Genomic DNA, 25,973 nt, shown 5'->3' on the forward strand with positions numbered 1-25,973 from the left:
GCTCAAATACCTTCTGAACACTTCAAACGAGAGAAAAAGAAAATGAACTAGATCCCCTTTCTCAGTAGAATCTCTTAAGGTTATCATCTTTCAAGATCTACATTCCTCAAACTATTCTCTGTAAATAGAAAGCAAATAATAGTTTGTCTGACTTTTTAAAAATTTTAAGCTATCTAAAAAAATTTGGGGCAGTCAGATGAAATTTCCCCAATACATCACTTTCTTTTTTCTTTTTCTTTTTTTTTAAAGTACTTAAGTATTTATTAAGTGCTAGGTACTGGTTAAATGCTTTAAGTGGATATGTCATTTAATTTAATTCTTATAAATAGGTCTACTATTATCTTTACTTCACAACTGAGGAAACTAGGAGAAGCTAGTTATCCTGCCCAAAGCCACAAAGCTCATAGATCTGGGATATAGATACAAGCAACTGACTCTATTGCCCTAATTCTTTATGATTACCCTATCCTGTCTCCCATACTGCTGTTTTAATTGCAAGGCTGTTTGCCAACTTTCTTTGGGTATATAGTTAATGGCAAGATAACAATCATTTTTAGAAGTTCAACACTATACTAAACTAATATTCTCTCAAAACCTAAAGATTTTGCTATAATTAACATCCAGAGAGATGTATTAAACAGTACAAAGTACAAGGCAAATGATTTCTAATGTTTGTAAATGAAGAATCCTTTTCTAGGAGGAAAATGTTAAAAGAGTTGTCAATTTTGCTTTTACTATCAGTGGAAAAATTCACTGGCTTGGCAATTCATTAACATAAAGTCCCAAATTCCTATTAATCTACATGAAATTGGCTTTAGATGGTCTCTTAAAATTTTCCTCTGATATTTCACTATATAGGAAAAAAGTAATATTTTTAATAATTCTAATACCTATTTTCCAAGTTTAAAATGTAAAAGAAAAAGTTTTAACCTATCTATCTCTCAGAACCAATGTTAAAAGTGTCTCAGGGAATACTTAAGTAAATTTTGCCAAATCCCTCAAATATTAACAATGTAAGAATTTTTACATGCACTTTTTAATTAAGAAACTATGAAAAGTAATTATTCTTGCAACTAAGATGCAAGTACAACTGAGAATGATTCACAACTTAACAGAAATAGCATCACGAACAGTTCTTACCTTTTGGGTATTTCACATAGCTGATTCTTACTGAAGTTAACAGAAGTGATAATGTTACTTTTTACTGCATCAAACACTTCATCAGGAATCAAAGTTGTTTGTTTATCACTAAATGAAAAATGGTTTAAAATGCATCATTCTTAGCAATCTGGAAAGAAGATTATTGCTTTTCATTTTTAAGGCCTTTAAAGATTTCATAAGGAGATTTTTCAAGACAGTTGATTATGAAGTTCTGTAAAAATGCTAAAAAAACCTGCCAACCCACAAAATGTTAACTGTTAGGAATTCAGACAACATATTGTGTCATAACACTGTGCCACACCTTCTGTGTAGTCATATACTCAATGGGAATAAAAACAGAGAGATATCTTCAGAGCCTAAGATGTCCAAAAGTCATACAGTAAAGGAACAGTTAATAGATTCCTCTACCTCAGAGTAAAACTAAATGTATAATTTAAAGAACTGTTCTCACCCCTTTTCTTAAAAATCTCTAACAGAGGTTAGCTCTCAACTTTCTTTGGGTATATAGTTAACTATAAGACAACAATCATTTTTAAAAGTTCAACACTGTACTAAACTAGTTTTCTCATAACCTAAACCAGTTTCTATCTCATTTAGCATGTGAAAAGGTACACAGGGTAGTGACCTTGAATTAAACTATTCCTGGTTCTTCCATTAATAAAATAAGCTTTGTAATTTACCTTCCTTAAACCTCAGTTCTATGAAATTAGAATCTGAAGAATTATTCATTGTTATTTATGTCAGAATTTTTGCAAATATAAACATAAATACATTTCCTTTTCATTAAAATTTTCAGTTATATTTTCAATAAAATATAAATTTAATCTTAAATGAAAGTATAGTAGAACTCTGACGTTTGCAGATTTAACAATTTGATGTTATAATTAGCTGTTATGCTTATGTTATTCTTTTACAATTTTTAATGCCTAACCTCATCCACTTAAAAGAATCTTCAATGGAATGTCGAATGACTGTATGAGCAAGAAAACAATATTACATATAATGTGTGTTATGGGAGAACTGTATAAGAAAAGCATACAGTATACAGAAAGATAAAAGGATAAAAAAATGATAAAAAGCCTAGATTTCACTGTTATTATGCCTTCCACTTTTGCTTTCAGGACCCATTTTCTGCTGTGCAGATGGAGCACTTCTATCTTTTCCATCAGAAATGCTCAAGTCATGGGAAACTGATTTATTCAAATTAAACTTTGAAGATTTACGCTATGTTTAAAACTTTAGTTGAAGGCATTTATGCCTTAAGATTGGGAAATAATTTATATTTTGAATAGGATACTCCTGTCCAATTAAAGTCTCCAAGGAAAACAAATTACAATAAATTTAGAATCAAAACAATTTAAGATGTATGGTCTTAAGTGCTATCTTCATTATGCTTTTGTGACATCTGTACCTTTAAAGAATGGGAATGATTATATCCCACCAAAAAAAATTGTATCACTACTACTTTATAGATTTTTTAAATGATTAAAAGCAAGAGCATATGTGAAGTACCTAGTACAATGTCCAGCACAGAATAGAAACTCAGTAAATCATATCCATGCAGGGTGAAGAGAATGGAAGCCAGAGATAAAAGGAAATTTAAGGTAAGAAATTCCAAGGCAGGAATCAAGTCTGTCTGATCATTCAGGTAGTACAACAGCTAGCATAGAATTTGATACATACCTAGTAGACTCCAAAACTACCTACTGAATAAATGGCTATATTATGTGTAAGATAAGACATGCTAAATTGCTATGTTATGCTATGAGAAGAAGGACACAACTACAAGTAGGGAAGAGTACTACTCGGTGTTACAGTGTCAAAGAAGGAAGGTGGTTTAGGGTAGTGATTTCTATGTGAATGGAACATAACAAATCTGAAACAGAGACTGAATCTTAACCGTTCAGCAGGTGGTACCTACTCATACGTTAAGGAAAAGAGGCCAGAAATTAATGCTGGCTGTGTGGGTAACTGAACAAACCCAGTCACTATCTAACTTGAGTCTGTATTCTTTTTTATTTTCATTACAATACCCAGACATGAGCTAATCACTGCAAGAGTTTTGACAGTATTGGTTGTTTTTATCACTGCTGCCTTAGATAGTACTGAAGAATACTTGACAACCACTTCCAATCTATGCATAGGTATCTTCTTTCTCCAATCGAACACACACACATAATATATAAAAATTATTAGGCTTCTGCCTCAGTTTATATACCAACATTGTAATTATTTCAGGTTTATCATATGTGCTACCAGAGCACATTATTATGACATATTATTTGACTTGTATTCAAATATATAAACAGAGTACAACCTCTCACGCTTTGCCTGCTTGAGGTGTTCATTAAATAAATGATACTTATTTTTTAGTTACCAATATAGGAGCCCCTCCAATATAAAATTCTCTCTGGATGCTGGTAACTGAGTCAGAAAATTTTATTACCAATGAATACTGTCACTTTTATTTTTTATAATAATAAAATGTTCTTTATTATAAAAATTTTACTATTAACGACCATTTATCTATCTCTTAAGCCTAATAAACACAAATCACCTAAGGAATGGGCATTTAAATTCACTGTACTTTTAATATGCTTTTATCTCATCACTGTTTTTGCAATTGCTATTATTCTAAGTACTAATGCACTCTGATGAATTCTTCACCAATTTTTCTGAAGGATTATTTCTGAAAGTTTCCTATGTGTTTTGCAATTTTTTAAAAAATGAATTACATACCTATAGTCTAATATTTTTAATGTGATGATGGCATGTACATTGACTCTAGATTCACTTGGTAGTGTCATGGCAGTCTCAGTAACAGAATCACTTTGGCTAGGTCCATCATCTGGCAAAACAAAAGTTATATAAAAACCAATATTTATACTGCAAAGTCATTTTAAAAATTCTTAAAAATACTTAAAAATAGTTTACATGATCTCTATTGATAGATATTACTGGTGAAAATATCTTTTCATATGTTTTATTTCCAATATCTCAAATCTAGATCTAGAATTTAATCTTTATTTAATAGAAATAAAGTTCAAAATATTTTAATAAATCCTACCATAAGAAAATTTAGGAGTAGGAAAGAATAAAGGATAACTACAATGTCTCAGAAGAAACAATGACAAGCAATCCTTCCTCTTAAGCAAAAATAATATGGTATTACTTCTAATGAAGTAATTTGTTAACAAAGGAAAAGTATTATTTCCCCAAAATTTCTACCAAATAGGCATCTGCCTATCTTTTCAGTTTAGGATACTATGAAGCTGATTATCCCCAATCATTTAAAATCTGGCAATTTGCATAGTCAAGTAAGCTTTTGGTACATTACTCACATTAAGATCTTTCTTAGCAAATGTAAGACTTTATTTTAAATAGATATTTCCTAACATGCATACCTACTTACACATTTACATACAATCAACCCTTTCACTAATCTCCAGAGACCGTTTAATGTTTCACACTGTCCTAATATGGCATAAAAAACAAAACAAACAAAAATCATACACATTTAAGAGACAGCTTTGTGATTTTTTGGCAAAAGAGACTTCAGCAATCTAGACAGAAATAAAATAAGTCTATTAATTTTTAGCGATGCAAAAATGATAAAACGGTCCTAGTATTCATATGTTAAGAGCAGAGGCTTGCCAAAAGAACATTAAAAAAAAAAAAAAAAATCAGTAGTATCCCTGATCTTGCTTCAACCCAGTAGGCATTTAGTGAACATTTGTTAAATAATACCAAGTGTATTTCTCTTGCATTAAGCTCTTCAGTTATTCATTAATCAATAATTATTAAGTGATTATTTTCCACACAAATACATATCATATAAATATTTTATTTACAGAAGTAGCACAGAATAAATGACAGAATATCAAATAGAAATAAAAGACACTGAGAGAAATATTTATACCAAGTGAAATGCTTTGGTATTTAGAAGTTCCCTAGCGATTTGGTTATGTCACTTTAAAAAATATGTAATATATACTGCCAAATTACATCAGCAGAGAGACATATTAAAACAGCAACAAAACCCAGCATTATTTTTTAAATATACATGTATATTAGCATGATTACATATTGAAATAGAATATTCTCAATACTTTCCAAAGAGCTACTTTTAATAATCAGCATCAAGGAGAATGTAAAGAGAGAGGCTGTTGTCTCTTGGGAGGGGACTACTGTTAGAAATAGATTTATTTTTCATTGTATGTTCTTGTATATTGCTTGAATTTTTTTTACCATATACATTTATTGACTTTTTGATTAAAAAAACTAAGATGGCGATATTCCATAAACTGATCTAGATTCCATGCAATCCCTATCAGAAACCCAGCTGACTTCTTTGTAGAAATTAACAAGCTGATTCTAAAATTTGTATGCGATTGCAAGAAACCCAGAGTAGCCAAGACAAACCCAAGAAAGAAGAATAAAGTAGGACTTACACTTCCCAATTTCAGAACTTAGTACAAAGCAATGGTAATCAAGATAGTGTAGTACTGGCACAGGATAGACATATAGATCAATGGAATAAAATTGAGAGTCCAGAATAAATCCTACATTTATAGTTAAGTGATATTCAACAAAAAATGCCAAGACCATTCAGTGAGAAAAGAAGTCTTTTCAACAAATGGTACACAGAAACTGGATAGTCACAAGCAAAAGAATGAAATTATACCCTTATCTCATACTATATATAAAAATTAACTCAAAGTGGATCAAAGACATGAATGTAAGAGCAAAAGTATAAAACTCTTAGAAGAAAAAATAGGAGAAATCTTCATAAAACAGGATTTTGCAAAGAACTTTTAGATATGAAACCAAACACATAAGCAAAAAAAGAAAGAAAACGATTCCATCAAAATTCAAAAAAAACTTGTTTCAAAGGACCCTATCAAGAAAATGAAAAGACAAACCCACAGAAGCCTGGAAAATATCTGCACATCATATATCTGACAAGAGACTTATATCTAGACTACATAAAGAATTATTACATCTCAATAATAAAAATAATTAAAAATTGGGCAATGTATCTCAATTGGGCAATGTATTTCTCCAAAGATGTACAAATGGCTAATAAGCACATAATGCTCAACGTTATTATTCATCAGGGAAATGCAAATCAAATCTACAATGAGATACCACTTCATACCCACTAGAATGGCTAGAATCAGAAAGTCAGAAAACAAGTGTTAGTGAGGATGTGGAAGAATCGGAACCCTAATACAATACTAATGAGAATGTAAACTGGTGCAGCTGCTTTGTGAAAAACAGTCTGGCAGTTCTCAAATGACTTAATATAAAATTACCATACGACCCAGCAATTCCACTCCTAGATGTATATGCAAGAGAAATGAAGACACGTTCACACTGAAACTTGTAAATAAATGTTTATCACTGCATTATCCATAATAGCCAAAAGGTACTGCAATTCTTTTTGAGGTGATGAAAATGTTTAAAATTGACTATGGCAATGGTTGTACTTACCTGTTAATATAGCAAAAAACATGTAGTTGTACAATTCTAATGGAAGAATTGTATGGCATGTGAATTACATGACAATAAAGCTGCTTCTTATTTAAAAAAAAAAAAAAAAAAGCTGTATTTCCCAGCTCCCCTTACATGAGTGGCTGCAATATAAGTTCTGACCAATGGCATATGAGAAGAAGTCATGTACAATACAACAGCTTAGTATATATCCTAATATATTTAATCGACCTTGTACCTTATAATGCCATAAAACATACCTTTTTAAGGTACAGCAATCAATGTCTACTCTCAGAGGACAATGAAATTAAACTAGAAATCAATAACAGAAAGATAACTGGAAATTCTCAAAATATGTGATTATTAAACAACACATTTCTAAATAACACATAGCTCAAAAAAGAAATCTAAAGAGAAATTCTACAATATTTTTAACTACATAAAAATAAAAACACAACTTATTGAAATCTGTTGTTTGAACTGAAAGCAGTGTTTAGAGGGAAACTCACAGCATTCAATGCATATACTAGAAAAAAAGAAAGATCTAAAATCGCCAATCGAAGTTTCTACTTTAGGAAATTAGAAAAAGAAAAGATAATTAAATCCAAATCAAGAAAAGAAATAAGAAGAACTAGAGTAGAAATTGATGAAATTGAAAACAGGAGATCAATAGAGAAAAATCAATAAGACCAAAAGCTAGTTATTTGAAAAGATCAATAAAATTAGTATGCCTCTATGCCAGGCTAAGAAAAAAGGAGAGAGGACACAAATGACTAATATCAGAAATGAAAGAGAAGACATCACTGCAGGTTCCATGCACACAAAAAAGGATAATGAAAGAATACTAAGAACAATTCTATGTCCACAATTTTGATAACCTAGATGAAATGGGTGAATTCCTAGAAATACACAGTCTTCCAAAACTCACACAAGAAAAACCAGACAATCTGAATAGGCCTAGTATCTATTAAAGAAATCGAATCAATAATTAATAACCTTCCGAAACAGAAAGCACCAGGCCCAGACAGTATGACTGGTGAATTCTACCAAACATTTAAGGAAGAAATTATACCAATACTCTACAATCTTTTTCCAAGGAATGAAGCAGAGAGAATACTTCCTAACTCATTCCATGAGGCCAGTACTACCCTAATACCAAAACCAGACAAAGAAATTGCAAGAAAATAAAACTAGAAAGCAAAATCTCTCATGAACATACATGTAAAAATCCTCAACAAAATACTTGCAAATCAAATCTAAAAAAGTATAAAAAGAATTATACACCATAAACAACTGGGATTTAACCAGGTATGCAAGGCTAGTTCAGCATTCAAAAATCAACTAATGTAATCCTTCGTATCAACAGGCTAAAACAGAAAAATTACATGGTCATATCAATAGATGTATAAAATGTGTTTGATAAAATCCAACAGGCATTTATGATAAAAACTCAGTAAAACAGAAACAAGAGAACTTTGTCAACTTAATAAAGACTATAACAGCCCTACAGCTGTCATAATTAATGTTGAGAAACTTGAAGCTTTCCCCCTAAGATCAGGTACAAGGCAAGGATGTGCCCTCTCTCCACTCACTCCTCTTCAGCACTGCACTGGAGGGAGTTCTTGCTAATGCAATAAGACAAGAAAAGAGATAAAAGGTACACAGATTGGGAAGGGGGACATAAAACTGTCTTTGTTCACAGATGGCACAATCATCTTGTTAGAAAATCCAAAAATAACCTCCTGGAACTAATAAGTGATTATACTATAGTAAGGCTGCAGGATATAAGGTTAATATATAAAAGTAAATTGTTTTCCTCTATATCAACAATAAACAAGTAGAGTTTGAAATTAAAAACATAGTACCATTTACATTAGCATCCAAAACTGAAATACTCAGGTATAAATCTAATAAATGTGAATAAGAACTATATGAGGGGGCTTCCCTGGTGGCGCAGTGGTTGAGAGTCCGCCTGCCGATGCAGGGGACACGGGTTCGTGCCCCGGTTCGGGAAGATCCCACATGCCGCGGAGCGGCTGGGCCCGTGAGCCATGGCCGCTGAGCCTGCATGTCCGTAGCCTGTGCTCTGCAACGGGAGAGGCCACAACACTGAGAGGCCCGCATACCGCAAAAAAAAAAGAACTATATGAGGAAAACTACAAAACTTTGATGAATGAAATCAAAGAAGATCTAAGTAAATGGAGAGATATCCCATATTCATGGATGGAAAGATCCAATACTGTCAAGATGTCAGTTCTTCCCTATTTGATCTATATATTCAATGTAATTCCAATCAAAATCCCAGCAAGTTATTTTGTCAGTATCAACAAATTGATTCTAAGGTTTATATGGAGAGGCAAAAGAGCCAGAACAGGCAACATAGTATTGGAAGAGAAGAACAAAATTGGAAGACTGATGCTATCCAACTTAAAGATAGTAATCAAGACAGTGTGATACGGCAAAAGAACAAACAGATCAATGAACAGAATAGACAATCCATAAAGAGACCCCCATAAATGTAGTCAGCTGATCTTTGACAAAGGAGCAAAGGTAATACAATGGAATATACAAAGGCAAAGATAGTCTTTTTCACAATGATGCTGAAACAATGGGACATCCATATGCAAAAAATAGCAGCTTTATTCATAACTGTCAAAACTTCGAAGCAACCGTGACGTCTTGCAGTAGGTGGGTGAGTAGATAAACTGTGGTACATACAGACAGTGAAATATCATTCAGTGTTAAAAGGAAATAAGCTATTTAAGCCTTAAAAAGACGTGAGGGAAGCTTAAATGCATATTACTAAGTGAAAGAAGCCAATCTGAAAAGGTTACAGACTGTATGATTCCAATTATTTGACATTCTGGAAAAGACATAAATACAGAGACAAGAAAAAGATCAGTGGTTGTCAGGGATGGCAGGGATTGTGTGGGGGAGGGAGGATGAATAGGCAGATCACAGAGGATTTTTACAGCAGTGAAAATACTTTGTATATTACCATGATGAATATATGGCATTATACATTTGTCCAAACCCATAGAATGTACAACACCAAGAGTGAACCCTAAGGTACCTATGCACTTGGGGTGATTATGATGTGTCAACATAGGTTCCATCCTTTGTAAAAAATGTACTATTCTAGTGAGTGTTGCTGATATTGAGGGAGGGTATATGTGTGCAGGCAGAGGACATGTGGGAAATCTCTGTAACTTCCTCTCAATTTTGTTGTAAACCTTAAACTAGTCTAAAAAAAAGGCTTTAAAATTTTTTTGATTATTCTGACATGACTTCTAACTGATTTATATCAGAATAATCAATCTTGCTTGAGGAGAAAGTATATCTGGAGAGAAAAGGACATTATCTGATTGTCAGAAAATGAGAGTCTTAGAAAATTATGTCAATTTATTTGAAGGGCAAAGTGGAAAATATAAATTACTTAAGTATACAATTATCTTATTTATTTAACATCACTGACTGACAATATGGTGCTAGACTAGGCTGTGCATAACCAAGAGTTGTGAGCTAAATTAATAGCTACTGTATTTAGCTACTAAGTTTTGGAGTGGTTTGTTATGCAGCATTACACTGGCACAAAAATTTTTTTCTTAATGTTCTACATGTAGTGTGTGCTACAATAACATACATGAAATAAAAACTGGAATAAATCACAATTTTAGTGAAACATTAAAAATTAAATTTATGGTAATTTTTCTTTTGGTGCATGTTTGTGCTAAATTAGCATTCCTAAAAAATGTGTTTTGTCTTTATTTTTGTCAGAACTTACCAAAACTATGAATGGACCATATATTCAAATGCCTGTTAATATACTTCCCAGTCAACAGAACCCTTATATTATACCATAATAGTCAAGTTTTGCGCTTTTTTCAAAGGTAAAGCATTAGGTGCTTACAGAATCTTCTTTTATATTTTCTAATTGATACAGTATAACACAACTCAAAGAGATTAAGGATAGAACAGTATTATTGTGAATTTAATGGTTTTTTAAATAATTTCAGCATACTTATGGCCTAGTGGATTCAGAATTAGAGCCACACCTGCCAGGGACCATTCTCTCTAAATATTTACACCAAAAATACATGTAAATTTATATACTATTAACTCTTTACCACTTTTCATGTTATCCTTCAAAATATGGGAGAAAATAGAAAAGTACCTTTAATCTTGCTTCGTAGATATTTTAAGACTTCTTGGGTTCCTTTCTGAAAATGTGGGGAGAAAGACATATTCACCAAGACATACATTGCAGTTTTATAGATCAATGTGTATGTTTCAATATCAAATTTAAAAACCAGCACTGAGGGCTTCCCTGATGGCACAGTGGTTGAGAGTCTGCCTGCCGAGGCAGGGGACATGGGTTCGTGCCCCGGTCCGGGAAGATTCCACATGCCGTGGAGCAGCTGGGCCCGTGAGCCATGGCCGCTGAGCCTGTGCGTCCAGAGCCTGTGCTCCGCAACGGGAGAGGCCACAACAGTGAGAGGCCCGTGTACCGCAAAAAAACCCAAAACAAACAAACAAACAAAAAAAAACCCAGCACTGAATTCTAAATATGCTTACATTTATAATTTCTCTTCGAATCGTTCTCAAAGGATTTCCTTCTAGTGCCAGGAATTTCAAATGAAGTTCTCCCAATGAACAGGGCAGACTACAAAAGATTAAATTGATTTCAAGGAAGACATTAAGGGTAAGTATAATTCAACCAAGTAGTAGATTATAAAACTAACATATGACAAACTATACACCATAAAATAGTGTCAAAGAAAGCCTAAGTAATTTAGGCCTAAAATATTTCCTCTCGAAATAGAGGCCAAACTTGTTTAAAAAAAAAAAAAAAGAGAAATTTGTTTCGATACTATCATATTGTGATTACTAAAAAAAGAATGTGAGCTATAAAACATTTGCTAAATTGTATCCAGTGCTAAAAAGTAAATGTAAGCAAACAAAATATTTCCTAATTGGAAAAAAAATGAGAAAAAATAATTTTCAATTGCATAATTCATATTTTCATTCAGTAAAGAAAGTAATTTTTATCTTTGGTACACAAAAAGATAACCAGTTTATACACATAAATATTAAATCTCAAAATCTGTTAAGCATCTATAATATACTAGGCATTGGTGTAGGGATAACAAGAACGTTCCCTTAAAAAATTTTTAGTTGAACAAAGGAAAAGGACACATGTATCGCTAACCAAAATACAGGAATTATCTTATGTTGCTGGTGAGCATATAAAATAGCACAGCCACTCTAGAAAGTGGAGTTTTTTAAAGTTAAATATACACTCACCATACAACTAAGCAATCCCACTCCTACATATTTACCCAGGAAAAATGAAAATAATGTCCAACCAAAGACTTACATGAATATTCACAATAGTCAGAAAATTGAAAGTAATCCAAATATCCATCAACTAACTAGTGAAGAGATGAATAAATTGTGGTATATCTGTATAATGAAATAACACTCAGCAATAAAAATGAATAAACTATTGATACACATGAATGAATCACAAAAGCTTTATACCACAAGAAAAAAGACACAAAAACTATATGCTGTGATTTCATTTATATGAAATTTTTAAAAAGGCAAAACTACAGTGACAGAGCACATCACTGGTTGCTAGGGGTTGGGGATATGAACAGGGGATTGACTGCAAAGGGTAGGAGAAGTTAGGGAAACAGAAATGTTCTTCATGACTGTAACAATGGTTATACAATTACATACATTTGTCAAAAATCATCAAATTGTATATTTTAATTGGTAGATTTTATTGTATGCAGATATGTCAACAAATGAATTTTTTATATATATATATATGTAATAAGACAAGTGCTAAACAAGTAAAGTTGCTCTGAGAGTACAGAAGTAGAAATTAGCAAGGGGGGTAGAGGGAGAAGGGAGTAGCAAAGCCTGGATTTGGGCTTAAAAAGAATGGAATTCCATCAGGCAGTCAGGCAGGAAAAGGGCATTCTAAGGTAAAGAAAATGAAAAAGTCAGTACATTTGCAGTTCAGTGTTGTCAGAGTAGGATACCTGTGGAAGTGAAAGATGACAAAGAGAGACTGAATGAAGTCTGACTCTGAGATGTACTTAGCTGTTACACTAAAAATTCTGAATGTTATCTTGCAAGACAGTGATTCCCAACTGCTGGATGGAAAACCAGACGCATCAAAATCTCCTAGGAATTTTTAAAAATAAAACTCAAAACAATTCTAAGGTTCCATTGTTAAAGATTCTGATTCATTGTTGCCTCAGTATCTGCATTTTTTCTTAAAGCTTCTCATGTGGTCTGATACATAACCATATTTGGGAAACAGTGCTATAAGAATGGAGAATCATCAAAGTTTTTTAGTAGAAGAACAACCTGATAATTTGTACTTTATAAAAATTACTCTGGTAGCATTGCAAGGAATCAATATTTTAGTTAGAGGAGATTCTGGAGGGGCAAAAAATGCATAGAATGGTCTAATATCTAGGAAGTATAAGATCAGATGAAGGGAAGGAAAATAACAACCTGATAATTTGTACTTTATAAAAATTACTCTGGTAGCATTGAAAGGAATCAATATTTTAGTTAGAGGAGATTCTGGAGGGGTAAAAAATGCATAGAACGGTCTAATATCTAGGAAGTATGAGATCAGATGAAAGGAAGGAAAATACTTATTAGTTTCATTATGTTCTAGGCCCTGTGATATACACACACTTTATATCCAGAGCTCTGGAGAAAGAGAAACAGATATATCAGAAATATTTGTACCCATTACTTTATTTATTTAATATTACTTGTCATCATTGTTTTAAATATTTGCTTTCTGCTGCTTTCATGTAGTAGCCAAAATAAGACTGTTATGGGGGAAAATGTATATGTCAGTATTTATGAGGCAAGCGATTATTTCATTCATTAGTTATAAGTACTTTTAGGAATATCCAGGTCACTTATTAATTCTGTCATAAATAGAAGTGAGTGGAAAGAATGGTCACTGTCCAAGCATTCAAATCTATGGTCAAGATGTACCATATGGGGCTTCCCTGGTGGCACGGTGGTTAAGAATCCGCCTGCCAATGCAGGGGACATGGGTTTTAGCCCTGGTCCAGGAAGATCCCACATGCACATGCCATGGAGCAACTAAGCCCACACGCCACAACTACTGAGCCTGCACTCTAGAACCTGCGAGCCACAATTATTGAAGCCCGCACGCCTAGAGCCCATGCTCCACAACAAGAGACACCACCACAACGAGAAGCCCGTGCACCGCAACGAAGAGTAGCCCCCACTCGCCGCAACTGTAGAGAAGCCCACACACAGAAACGAAGACCCAACGCAGCCAGAAACAATAAATAAATAAAATAAAATAAAAAGATGTACCATATGCCATATGTACACTGTGAAAACAATTTTGATTTTTAAAAAGTTATTGAAATATACACATAGAAGAAAGTCTACCTTGCTTAACCTTTCTCCTTCTGTGAAGAGCAAACCATGTTTCTGACATCCAAACATAAAACTTCAGACACCTAACTGGCATACAATCTTAGGTGAGTCTGAGTCTTTTTTTTATGTATCTGTAAAATAATTCCATCTCTAAATATTATGGTTTTATAACTCCTTATGATTCTTTGCTCACTACCCTCTTCCTCTACAGCTCCAACACAATCAATTGCTAAATACTACTTATTCTAACTCATCACACCTTTCACATCTTTCCTCTTCTTTCCATTCCCATTATCACTACAGTTTAGGTCCTTATTACATGAGAGAAATCTACAAAGATGTCAACTCAGTAAATTGGATATAGCAAGTGCTCCTTAGTGATCATTATTAGATTAATAGAATTTTTTAGAATTCCCGTCTACAAAACCACTCCTATCCAAAGTATCTGACCCACTATCACCAATTTATTTTTTAATGAGATTACAATCAAGTTGGTTTTGTTGTTAATCTCCCCACCTCTTAATTAACGAAAACTGGCTCTTCACAGGCATTTTAAGGAACTCTTTCACATGGCCTCAACTTATCTTTCAAGAACTAAATTCTCACAATCTCCTTTCGTGCACCCTACCATCTCAACTCGATTCCTTGCTGTTCTCTCTATATGTACCTACAATTCATTTTCTAAACTTTCAGAGCTTTGTTTGTGCAGTTTCCTCCTGCCAAATGAGTCATTCTGACCACCTTACACATGCACTTGAAAATAGTGGTCATCCTTCAAAGATCACATGATAGGACTATAATGAGGCATGACCCTGTGCGTACATTTAAATTTTGTGCTCTAGGCAATTAACTTGCTTCACCCTGGTCCCAGTTCTATAATATCATCTAAAAATTTTATTTCTTCCACAAAGTCTGCCCTGAGTCTTCTCAATAAATTGTGATTCCTGTATCTCCTTTAAACCCCCAAAGTATTTCGTATCTCTCCCATGGCTTTACGTCATTTAACAAATTCAACAAATATTTATCAGGCAGCTTCTATGTACCCAGGCACTGATCTAGGAGTTATTCATAGAGTTTGTGTCCTACTGAGTTGGAGTAACTGATTCCATTAGCATATTAAGCTTGCTGCCAAGAACAAAATCTTTGTAGGTCTACACATGATACCTACTCAATAAACAGTTATTGAATTTGATTTATAAAAGAGATCTCTACATGCTTTTATAACTTATGAATTACAACCAAATACAGAAATGATTTCTTATTCATTCCATCTTTAAACTTACCTACTAATATCATTGTTGCTTAGATCAAGCCTTTCCAAAGATTGCAGGAGTGTAATTTCATCTGGAACGGATTTTAACTTGTTATCTCGCAGGTCTAGCACAAGGATAGAATTCAGATGCTTAAGGTGTCCTGCCCCTAATACTTCAATCTGGTTTTCACCTACATGTAATTCCTACAAAAGCAAAGATCAATCATGTATATTTCTGTATTCAACTTTATACTAGATAATGAAAATAAAATTGAAATCTTGATTTCAAATCATTGAAAAATACATGGAAAATTATCTAATTACTAAGATGCTTAAATTTTTAATTATATTTAAGCAATCTTACAGTTAAAGAAAAATGACAAAAAGGAAAATTTTCAAGAATTTCCTAGTAATTTAAAAATTAATTAAAGGTTTAATCTGGAAGAAAGTTCCAAGTTTATAAAACCAAAGCAGAGAAATGATTTAGTAGTTACATTTACAGAATCAATAAAAACACAAATCCAAGAACTATACTGATAAAAAATTAAAAGTTTTAAAACAAATCAGTACAAGTTAAAAAAGTTATTTATATTATAATAAAGGTTTGTTACTCAACATTTTTATTAGTGATTATTATATATACTGATTTCTCACTAGCAGAATCTAAGATTATCAGATAGATAATTAATCTTATTAAATGATAATTTTTTCAGTTATTTATATCATTGTCACCATTCTGTTTAAAAGTAACTCGTTTATGGCTTTCTTTGCTGTGCGAAAGCTTTTAAGTTTAATTAGGTCCCATATGTTTATTTTTGTTTTTATTTTCATTACTCTAGGGGGTGGGTCAAAAAAGATCTTTTTGTGATTTATGTCAAGGAGTGTTTTGCCTATTTTTTCCTCCAAGAGTTTTATAGTGTTCAGTCTTACATTTAGGTCTTTAATTCATTTTGTTTATTTTTGTGTATGATGTTAAACTTAAAAGCTTCTGCACAGCAAAGGAAACCATAAATAAGATGAAAAGACAACCTTCAGAAAGAAAGTATTTGCAAACAAAGCAACTGACAAAGGATTAATCTCCAAAATATACAAACAGCTCATGCAGCTCAATATTAAAAAAACAAACAAACCAATCAAAAAACGGGCAGAAGACCTAAATAGACGTTTCTCCAAAGAAGACATACAGATAGATGGCCAAGAGGCACATGAAAAGATGCTCAACATCACTAATTATTAGAGAAATGCAAATCAAAACTACAATGAGGTATCATCTCACACGGGTCAGAATGGCGATCATCAAGAAAAATCTACAAACAATAAACGCTGGAGAGGGTGTGGTGAAAGAGGAACCCTCTTGCACTGTTGGTGGGAATGTAAATTGGTACAGCCACTATGCAGAACAGTATGGAGATTCCTTAAAAAACTAAAAATTGAACTACTATATGACCCAGCAATCCCACTACTGCGCACATACCCTGAGAAAACCATAATTCAAAAAGACACATGTACCCCAATATTCATTGCAGCACTATTTACAATAGCCAGGACATGGAAGCAACCTAAATGTCCATCAACAGATGAATGGATAAAGAAGATGTGGTACATATATACAATGGAATTATTACTCAGCCATAAAAAAGAATGAAATTGGGTCATTTGTAGAGATGTTGATGGATGTAGAGTCTGTCATACAGAGTGAAGTCAGTCAGGAAGAAAAAAACAAGTATTGTATATTAACACATATGTGTGGAATCTAGAAAAATGGTAGAGATGAACCTATTTGCAGGACAGGAATAGAGGCACAGACATAGAAAATGGATGTGTGGACAGAGGGGGATGGGGGGACAAATTGGGAGATTAGTATTGACATATACACAGTACCATGTGTAAAACTGATAGCTAGTGGGAACCTGCTGTATAGCACAGGGAGCTCAACTCGGTGCTCTGTGATGACCTAGATGGGTGTGAAGGGGTGGGGGGGCTGGAAGAGAGGTCCAAGAGGGAGTAGATATATACATACATATAGCTGACTCACTTCGCTGTACAGCAAAAAGGAACACAACATTGTAAAGCAACTATGTTCAGAAAAACAAACAAAAAACAAAACAAACTCAACACTAATGCATAAAAGTATACATACAGAAAAGCAAAGCATAGCAAATTTAAATACAATGTTAATGCTATACACTTAATACCAAAAAAAGTAATTAATTTTAAACAGACTTTATGATGAGGTAAACATGAGTTGGCAACTTATAGAATTAGATACATATTCATTCCTGGTATTCCAGGTTTCCTGCACTATGGTCCCAACTTACTTTGTTAGCCTCATCATCTACTACTTCTCCAGTTATAAACTACTCTCCAGATGAAATGGACAAATTCTTATTTTTAAAATTGATTACTGCTTTTTTAAAAAAAATCTATTATTAACAATACCATTAATATATTTAGTCATTAAAATTCTGAAAAATAGGAATATAGGAAAAAATAACACATAACTAATACATATTCTCAATGTAAAATACATTTAAAATTTTATTTTCACGATTAACTTTCAGAAAATGTATAGTTATTTAATAATCAACTAAATAGTACCTTTAATAATTTACAAGAAGGAAATTCCGGTAGAAAACGTAATTTATTCCTCCGCAAATAAAGCAATTCTAGTGATTCCATGCTAGCCAATTCAGAAGGTATAGTTTCCAAGAGATTTGAATTACAATCCAAATGCTTTAATCCTGTAATATATATTTAGTGAAATACAAAGATATTTTAATAGAGAAAAAATACTGGTTTATAATTGTATATACATTCAAATAATGTGTACATAATCATGAGGACTTACAAACCTGTGATATTCTATACTGCTATAATAATCAAGAATCCTAGAATACCATTGAATTACACAAATGTAAACTAAAAATGTTTTATATTTAGTTATAATTAAAGAGAAACAATGATATTAAAATCAATGTTTAATAATAGTGCAGGTCATCTTTGTAAAGATTTAAAAAACAAAGTACTCTAGTACTCCTTTAAAGTACACTAAAATATATAAACTATATACTATGAGATTATTTCTCTCAGTAATTATACATCTTTAAAAAGAAAAAGCTTAAGGTAAACATACAAGCATACTACTCGTATGAAAGAATGTCAAGTAACTCTGGCCAGTAGTAGCTTAGACACATCTGTATTTAAAATAGGCAATTGATGTTCTGTCAAAAACCCTTGGATTTCTATGTATTCCCTCTTATTCTTTCATCTACTCATACTGCCTCTCTCCCTGTCTTCTTTCCTTCCTTTCTTCTTCTAATTTTTTTTAAGTTACATTCTTTCACTAACAACTTAGCTAACACTCTTGATAAGAAGGTATAGATAGCTCAAGAAGAATGTTCTCACTTGCAGCATCTCTCTCACCTCCTGGATCTTTCTTAAAAGGCAGAACAGAAAACAAAAATGGAAAAAAAGTAAAGGTCTTCTTTCTCTTAAGACTTTAATAAGCAGTTTTCTTCCTAATCCATATTACAAATTCTTCCACTTACAATGGCCACCATATATTTTCCACTATATATTCTCAACCCTATAGTTTGAATAGGCAATATGCATTTTACAACTTTTTTTCCTGTACTTTGAGCCTGTCAATTTTAACATAATTCAACACTGAATTGATGTACTGCCTTAGACTACTACTTTCATTGTTTAAAGAAGTTAACTGCTTTCCAAAACAAATTTAATAGTACTACTTTCAACTTATAATATGATAATTTATGTATTAGTTGGCTAGATCACTGAGAAAAATGTCACAGTCTGATCTACCCTAGATCCAATAAATTCTATAAAGCAAGTTTGTTTTAAATTTAGAAACTAGCTTTCACAAGTGTTTGCATCTAAGAGCACTGGTTGAGAATAGAAGCAGTACACAGAAGAAAGTGAGGTGGATGGACCTAGAGTCTGTCCTAGAGAGTGAAGTAAGACAGAACGATGAAAGCAAATACCGTATGCTAACGCATATATATGGAATCTAAAAAAAAAAAATTGGTACTGATGAACCTAGTTGCAGGGCAGGAATAAAGATGTAGACATAGAATGGACTTGAGGACACGGGGTGGTAGGGGGAAGCTGGGGCGAAGTGAGAGTAGCATCGACTTATATACACTACCAAATGTAAAATAGTTAGCTGGTGGGAAGCAGTAGCATGGCACAGGGAGATCAGCTTGGTGCTTTGCGATGACCTAGAGGGGTGGAATAGGGAGGATGGGAGGGAGGCTCAAGAAGGAGGGGATATGGGGACATATGTATGCATATGGCTGATTCACTTTGGTGTACAACAGAAACTAACACAGTATTGTGAAGCAATTATACTCCAGTAAAGATCTATTTTTTTAAAAAAAAGATTGTTTATATATGTATAACTGAATCACTTTGCTGTACAGCAGAAATTAACACAACATTGTAAATCAATACTTCAATAAAAAATAAATTAAAAAATATAAATAGTAAAAGTAAAAAAAAAGAGCAATGGGGACGGAGTAAGAAGATGCAAACGCTGGCTCTACAATTTACTACATAATTTCTAAGCTTAGGTTTCTGAATCTTTAAAATGAAAATAATATGCATCCCTACTAACTTGTAGAACTATTGTGGCAGCAAAATAATATATTTAAAAGTATTCTGAGTTACAAAGAGCCATGCAAATGTTAGATACTGTTCTTGGAATCTCATCATGAATAGTGAAATAATAACTAAATGTCCTACTGGTGATAGCTTAAAAGTATCATTGTCATGGCTGAAGGAAAGAAAGCATCTGAGCATAATTATATAGTATATTAAAAAAACTGCTGTAAGTTCAAAGTATTTTTCTATTGACTTCAATATTTGCTCCTCTCTCTCAACATTTCTACTCAATTTGTGAAAAAAAAAATGCTTACATACGCACTCCAGGTATCATTTTTTATGTTTAGCTCTACTTTCTGATACCTTTATTGAAAATGGCAAAGGCAAGCAGAGTCAACTACTGGTATCACAACTAAAGGCTCCCCTGAAATGTCAATTGAATTTATGGCAGATTTAATTTATGCATTCCTGTTATAAATTACAAATAACCATTAATCTAAAGTAAAACAGCAGTGATCATTTTGTAATGTATAAAAATATCACTATCTTATACACCTGAGATAATATAATATTGTTAGTCAATTATACATTAATTTTTTAAGTCAAACAGCACAATTGTACAAATTCACTGCAAAATAATCTGTAATCAACGGTACAAAATCACATCTATGACTTCCTCCACAAAAGGGAGGTTTAAAAAAATGAAAAGGCTCATATATGATTAGCAAAAAAGAGTAGTAAGGTCTATAGCTGACACAGTGTGGTCATCAACTAAGAAATAATAATAGTTTGCCTTTAGACAAAAAAAAAAAAGTCACTATAAAGATTTTGGACTCTAAATCAAGAATTCTAACATGATTAAGTATACTTACTTAAAAGGTACTGAAATGTACCTTCAGTTTTTTTTATCCCTTAATATTAGTTCTACAATACACCAAATATAATGGTTCAATGGTAAACTTTAATGGAACCACTAAATTTTAACTTATTTTTTTAAAAGAACTGACAAACTATACTATCTCTTGACATTATTACTTATGGACCTCAAGGAGGATACAGCTATAACATAACTGTGTATCATAGGTGGCATCACCTAGGAAAGGGGAATGACCTCTTAGTAAATGTTGAATAAATGAATGAAGAGATAGAATAGCTCAAAACCTTAATCAATTTCTCAGGTATACAGTATTACCACAATTTATAATCTTATTTTCTTTTTCTCTGCTTGATATGCCAAAGTATTGTTTTGGCAGTAATTCTTTTTTTTTATTGTTTTGTTTTATTATTTATTTATTTAGGCTGTGCCAAGTCTTAGTTGTGGCACACAAGATCTTAGTTGTGGCATGCGGACTCTTAGTTGCAGCATGCGGACTTCTTAGTTGCGGCATGTAAACTCTTAGTTGTGGCATGCATGCGGGATCTAGGTCCCCGACCAGGGATTAAACCCGGGCCCCCTGCATTGGGAGCATGGAGACTTACCCACTGGACCATCAGGGAAGTCCCCTGGTGGTAATTCTTTACAAACTTGCTAGACTACAATGACCCGGAGAAAATCTGACCAGTTGTTACTGTTTGCATTTACCACCATAAAATCTATTATCTTACTTCTCTGTAACTAACTATATAAAAATTTATTTTTTTAAATGTAAGTTTCACCAACTTCAAATTTTTTTATTTTTTAAAATAGAGAAGATTTACTTTTCATTCCACTTATTTCTGCAGGCAAACTCTTCAGTTGATTACTGGAAAGATTGAGTTGCAGCAGGCTGGATAGAGAAGCAAAACTAGCAGGAACAGTTGTAAGACGATTGTTCGAAAGATCCTTTAAAAAGAGAAAGACAAAATGAATGAATGAACAAGTAAATAAAAAAAGAAAGGATCCCTAAGGGGAATTTTAGAATTTTGAGGGCATTGCAACATTAAAAAAACTATTTACAGATGATATGTTTTGTAACTCTCATTCACTGACAATTTCACAGATCATTATTCATTACCTCAATATACTCTGTGGGCCTACTATGTGCCTAATAATGTAGCAGAGAGGAATTAAAATGAATTCTGACTTCAAAACTATTTTACACAAAGGTTTCTGTTAATATTAAGTCATGCTTTACCATGTTATCATGCTTTCAAAAAAAATCTATTTTTTCATCCAATATTTGTTGAGTACCTATAATAAATCAGGCAAACTGTATGGTTAAATGAAAAACATCTTTGCAAGAAAGAAAAATTCTTGGAAGAAAAAAAAGTAAGCTGAAAAAAAATGGCCATTTTAATTTGGGAGGAAAAAAAATATTCCCTCTGGGTTCTGCTGACCTCAGCAAGTCTGCTTTAACTAAGTACAGAAGTCTACTCTACTCTCTAGTTTTCACTCATTCAAGCTTGCCTAATTAATCTCTATACCTTGATGTTGCTTTAAGTCTTTGTTTCTGTTTTGTCTTTTATGACAGAATATTTTTTTGAAAGTCCCTTTAAAAGACAATGTTATGAATCAGGTATTCTTCTTACGACATTCAAATCAGATATAAGTACTACACTAGCTATCATTAAACTGTTAGGTAAGGCAAGTGGCAACAATAAATAAGAAAAAAATGACTTAAAGGAACTGTTCTCTGAAGACTATGATTTAGTCTAACGTTAAACAACTGTAACTCCAAATAAATTAAGATAGAAAAAGGAAAAATGCTAGCAGTGTATTTTTTAAAACATACTGTTATTATAATAACATAAAATAACATATTATCATAATTTACAACATCAGTATAATAATATATAACTCAAATACTCTAAGGTCTAAGAATCAACAGATTACTAATAAATAAATATTTAGTAATATCAAAAGTTACTGACACTAAATGCAATGTAGTATTCTGGATTGGATCCTGGAACAAAAAAAAAAGGACATTAGTGGGAAAACTGGGAAAATATTATAAAATCTGTAGTTTAGTTTGTAATATTGTACCAACGTTAATTTCTTAGTTTTTACAAATATCCCATAGTTATGTAAAATGTTCACCCATTAGGGCTTCCCTGGTGGCGCAGTAGTTGAGAGTCCGCTGGGCCCGTGGGCCATGGCTGCTGAGCCTGTGCGTCCGGAGCCTGTGCTCCACAATGGGAGAGGCCACAGCAGTGAGAGGCCCGTGTACCGCAAGAAAAAAAAAAAAAAGTTCGCCCATTAAGGTGGGTGAAGGGTATATGGGATCTCTCTGTACTATCTTTACAACTTTTCTGTAAATCTAAAATTATTCCAATATCAAAAGTTAAAAATAAAAAAAGTTTCTGATAAAGATTCACAAATTCCTAAGTTTTAAAGAACCCAAAGCAACAGAATTGCTAATAAATATTCAATTACTGCAGTTAATGACTAAATTAGATACAAAATAAGTACAGTGCATATAAATTAATCATTATTTATGCTAAGTCATTTCTTCAATATTTATTTAGTACCATTGTGTTAAGCAGTTTTATATAACTTTAAGAAATATTACTAGCTTAAATTATTATAGATCTTATACTTTTAATGTTTTAATATATTGTTGCTCATATTTATGATTTATTTGATAATGAGTCCTTAAGAACACAGTTCTCAGCTGCAACATCCTTTCGTTATGCAATGACTATCTGGGAACCCATAAGGAAAGTTTATTAGGTTTCCTTTAAGCTTTCTACTAGGCTCTTTTTTTTTTTTCTTTTTAAATCAATTGCTATCTTTTACCAGTAGACTTTATAAGGAAATCTGATGGCTCCTTTCTTTACCACTCATTTCACCTACCTATGCCTTTTACTTTCCAAACCTATTTCCAATCTGATCAGGTTGAAAAACAAAGAGCTACTGAAGAAATGGTTGAAGAGAGTATGTATTTTGATTTCAAACACTAGAGCAGATGGGTGAAATATCAAGAAAAAATAAGTAAAAGAAGCAATTTTTCCTTGAATAAAAAATAAACTTTAAGGCTAAAATTACTAATGAGTTTTTCAAAACATGTAATTGGGACTAGAACAAGAATGTAACATGAAATAACTATGTGGAGTAGAGATTTATATTAGAACATCTGATCTAATACAGCTGAAGTCTTTCAGATAGGAAACCTTACAGTAGAGTCTTACTTCTTCTGTGGTAAAGTGGGGGAACAAAAAAAGGATACACTTTGAAGTCAGATTATTTTATGTTAAATTCCTAAATTCCTTACATATTAGTTATATGACTTTGGATGAGTTACTTTTTTTTTTTACAAGTCTTAGTTTCTTATCTGTAATGGGGATAAAACTATCTACTTTGCTATATACACAGCAAAGTAATATGTAATATACTATATGTATAGCAAATATAGTAATATGCTATATGTATAGCAAAGTGCCTATTGTTTGTATTATTCTTAACAATATGACTAAAATAATACTTGCATTGCTCTATGGTTATCTCTATTTAAGATGTGAAATGGATAGAATAAAAATTTTTACCAGGAAATATGGCCATTTTGAAAAATAGGGTAGAAAAAGCAGGCCCTGAAGGCATTATCTGGACACTCAGAGGACAAAAGGGCCATAAGGGCTACAGAGGAGGAAATGAAAATGGAGATTAAAAAGGGAATTGGTATATGCTAAAAACACTTTTCCTCTATTTTGCTAAGCCATAAAAGCCTCTGAAAAACAAAGTCATCCTCAATGGCTCCTTTCCCAAACTCTATTCCTAAATTAAAATCTAAGGTGATTTCCTTCATAAGAAAAACATAAGAAAATCAAATTTACAATTACTAATTTAGCACTCTAATTGTAATTCACAGTTTCTGATAATCTAGTCATACAATCAGCTGCCCATGTACTCATGATTTCATCATACATCCAATTTTTCAGCCTAATGAAAAATCCCACCAGCCCCAAATTATATAAATATTGCAAAATCAAAACTTACTAAATCTTCTAAGTTGGAAAGTTGTTCAAATCCCCTTGGTATGCAAGTTAGTTCATTATGCTGGAGATATAGGCCCTTCAGGTTTCTTAGATTTGTAATTTCTTCAGGGAGTATTTTCAGCTTGTTATGGCTATTGATTGATAAAACAAATGCTGAACAATTTGGTGACAATACAATAAATATTTATAAAGGCATTTTTGCTAATCGACCTGGGCTCATTAAAAAAAAAATGAAGTAAGGTTACTAATTTTAAGTACTTACAAACTTTACATCCTAAAATTACACACCCATTAAAATGACAGTAATCTAAAGTAATCAAATTGAGTTTCAAAGAAATAAAGATTTTTAACCAAACATATAATTTGTGAGCTTTTGATTGGTTCCTTTTAATCAACTTGATTTTACATATAAATGAATACATTGAGCTATAATTTTTACACTGCATATGAGGTTTAGAATTTTGACAAAGATGTGCACATACATACACTACAATGAAGTCACATTTTACATGGGGATTAGGTTTCAACGTAGCACTCAAGACAAAAATAGCTATTTCTGTTTGAGGGCCTGGCATGTCCAGATGAATGCAATATGCAACTCCAGTCTTATTTTTCACCAAATAAGGACTGTTATTTGAGGAACTGTTCTCCCTCAAACCAGTTAACTCCAGAAAACTGCAACTTTATCATGCTGTGATAGATAGATTTATATCTATTTTATAAGCCCCAGCTTTTCAAACTACATTTTGAACACTTAAACTTTTTCATTTTTTTCTCCTAAATTAAATCTTCCCTAATCCCTTTCCCCCTGTGTATATATAACATATAAGGCAGTTATTTTTCTTGAAAGTCTGAGTGTGTACTGAAGGGCAAACAGAGTTAGCTAGGGCCTTAGCCACCTGGCTTCCCATGTACCTATCAGTGAGTACCAGACGCATACCCATGGAATCCCAGGAGTCCTCAGAAAAGTTTAAAAACTACTAATATCAAAAACATGAAATTTTCCTCATTATAACCACTAAAAATTATTTCATAAAAATAAAAAGTATTTTTTTAAAAATCAACTGGCCTTAAATTTGTAAAACCA

The 25,973-nt window shown here is 32.5% G+C and overlaps 1 protein-coding gene across 1 annotated transcript in view; it reads right to left on the reverse strand.

The window, feature by feature from the left end:
- The window catches only part of LRRC40 (leucine rich repeat containing 40), a 51,941-nt gene that overhangs the window by 10,176 nt on the left and 15,792 nt on the right, over positions 1-25,973 (reverse strand). The window contains exons 4-11 of the mRNA XM_060089954.1: positions 24,888-25,017; positions 21,674-21,797; positions 17,954-18,096; positions 15,387-15,559; positions 11,230-11,317; positions 10,829-10,874; positions 3,901-4,009; positions 1,141-1,248 (exon numbers count right to left, since the gene is read on the reverse strand). Coding sequence (XP_059945937.1) covers positions 1,141-1,248; positions 3,901-4,009; positions 10,829-10,874; positions 11,230-11,317; positions 15,387-15,559; positions 17,954-18,096; positions 21,674-21,797; positions 24,888-25,017 — 921 coding nt within the window. The remainder of the gene's footprint in view (positions 1-1,140; positions 1,249-3,900; positions 4,010-10,828; positions 10,875-11,229; positions 11,318-15,386; positions 15,560-17,953; positions 18,097-21,673; positions 21,798-24,887; positions 25,018-25,973) is intronic.

Source organism: Mesoplodon densirostris, chromosome 2, assembly GCF_025265405.1.
Source record: "Mesoplodon densirostris isolate mMesDen1 chromosome 2, mMesDen1 primary haplotype, whole genome shotgun sequence".
NCBI lineage: Eukaryota > Metazoa > Chordata > Mammalia > Artiodactyla > Ziphiidae > Mesoplodon > Mesoplodon densirostris.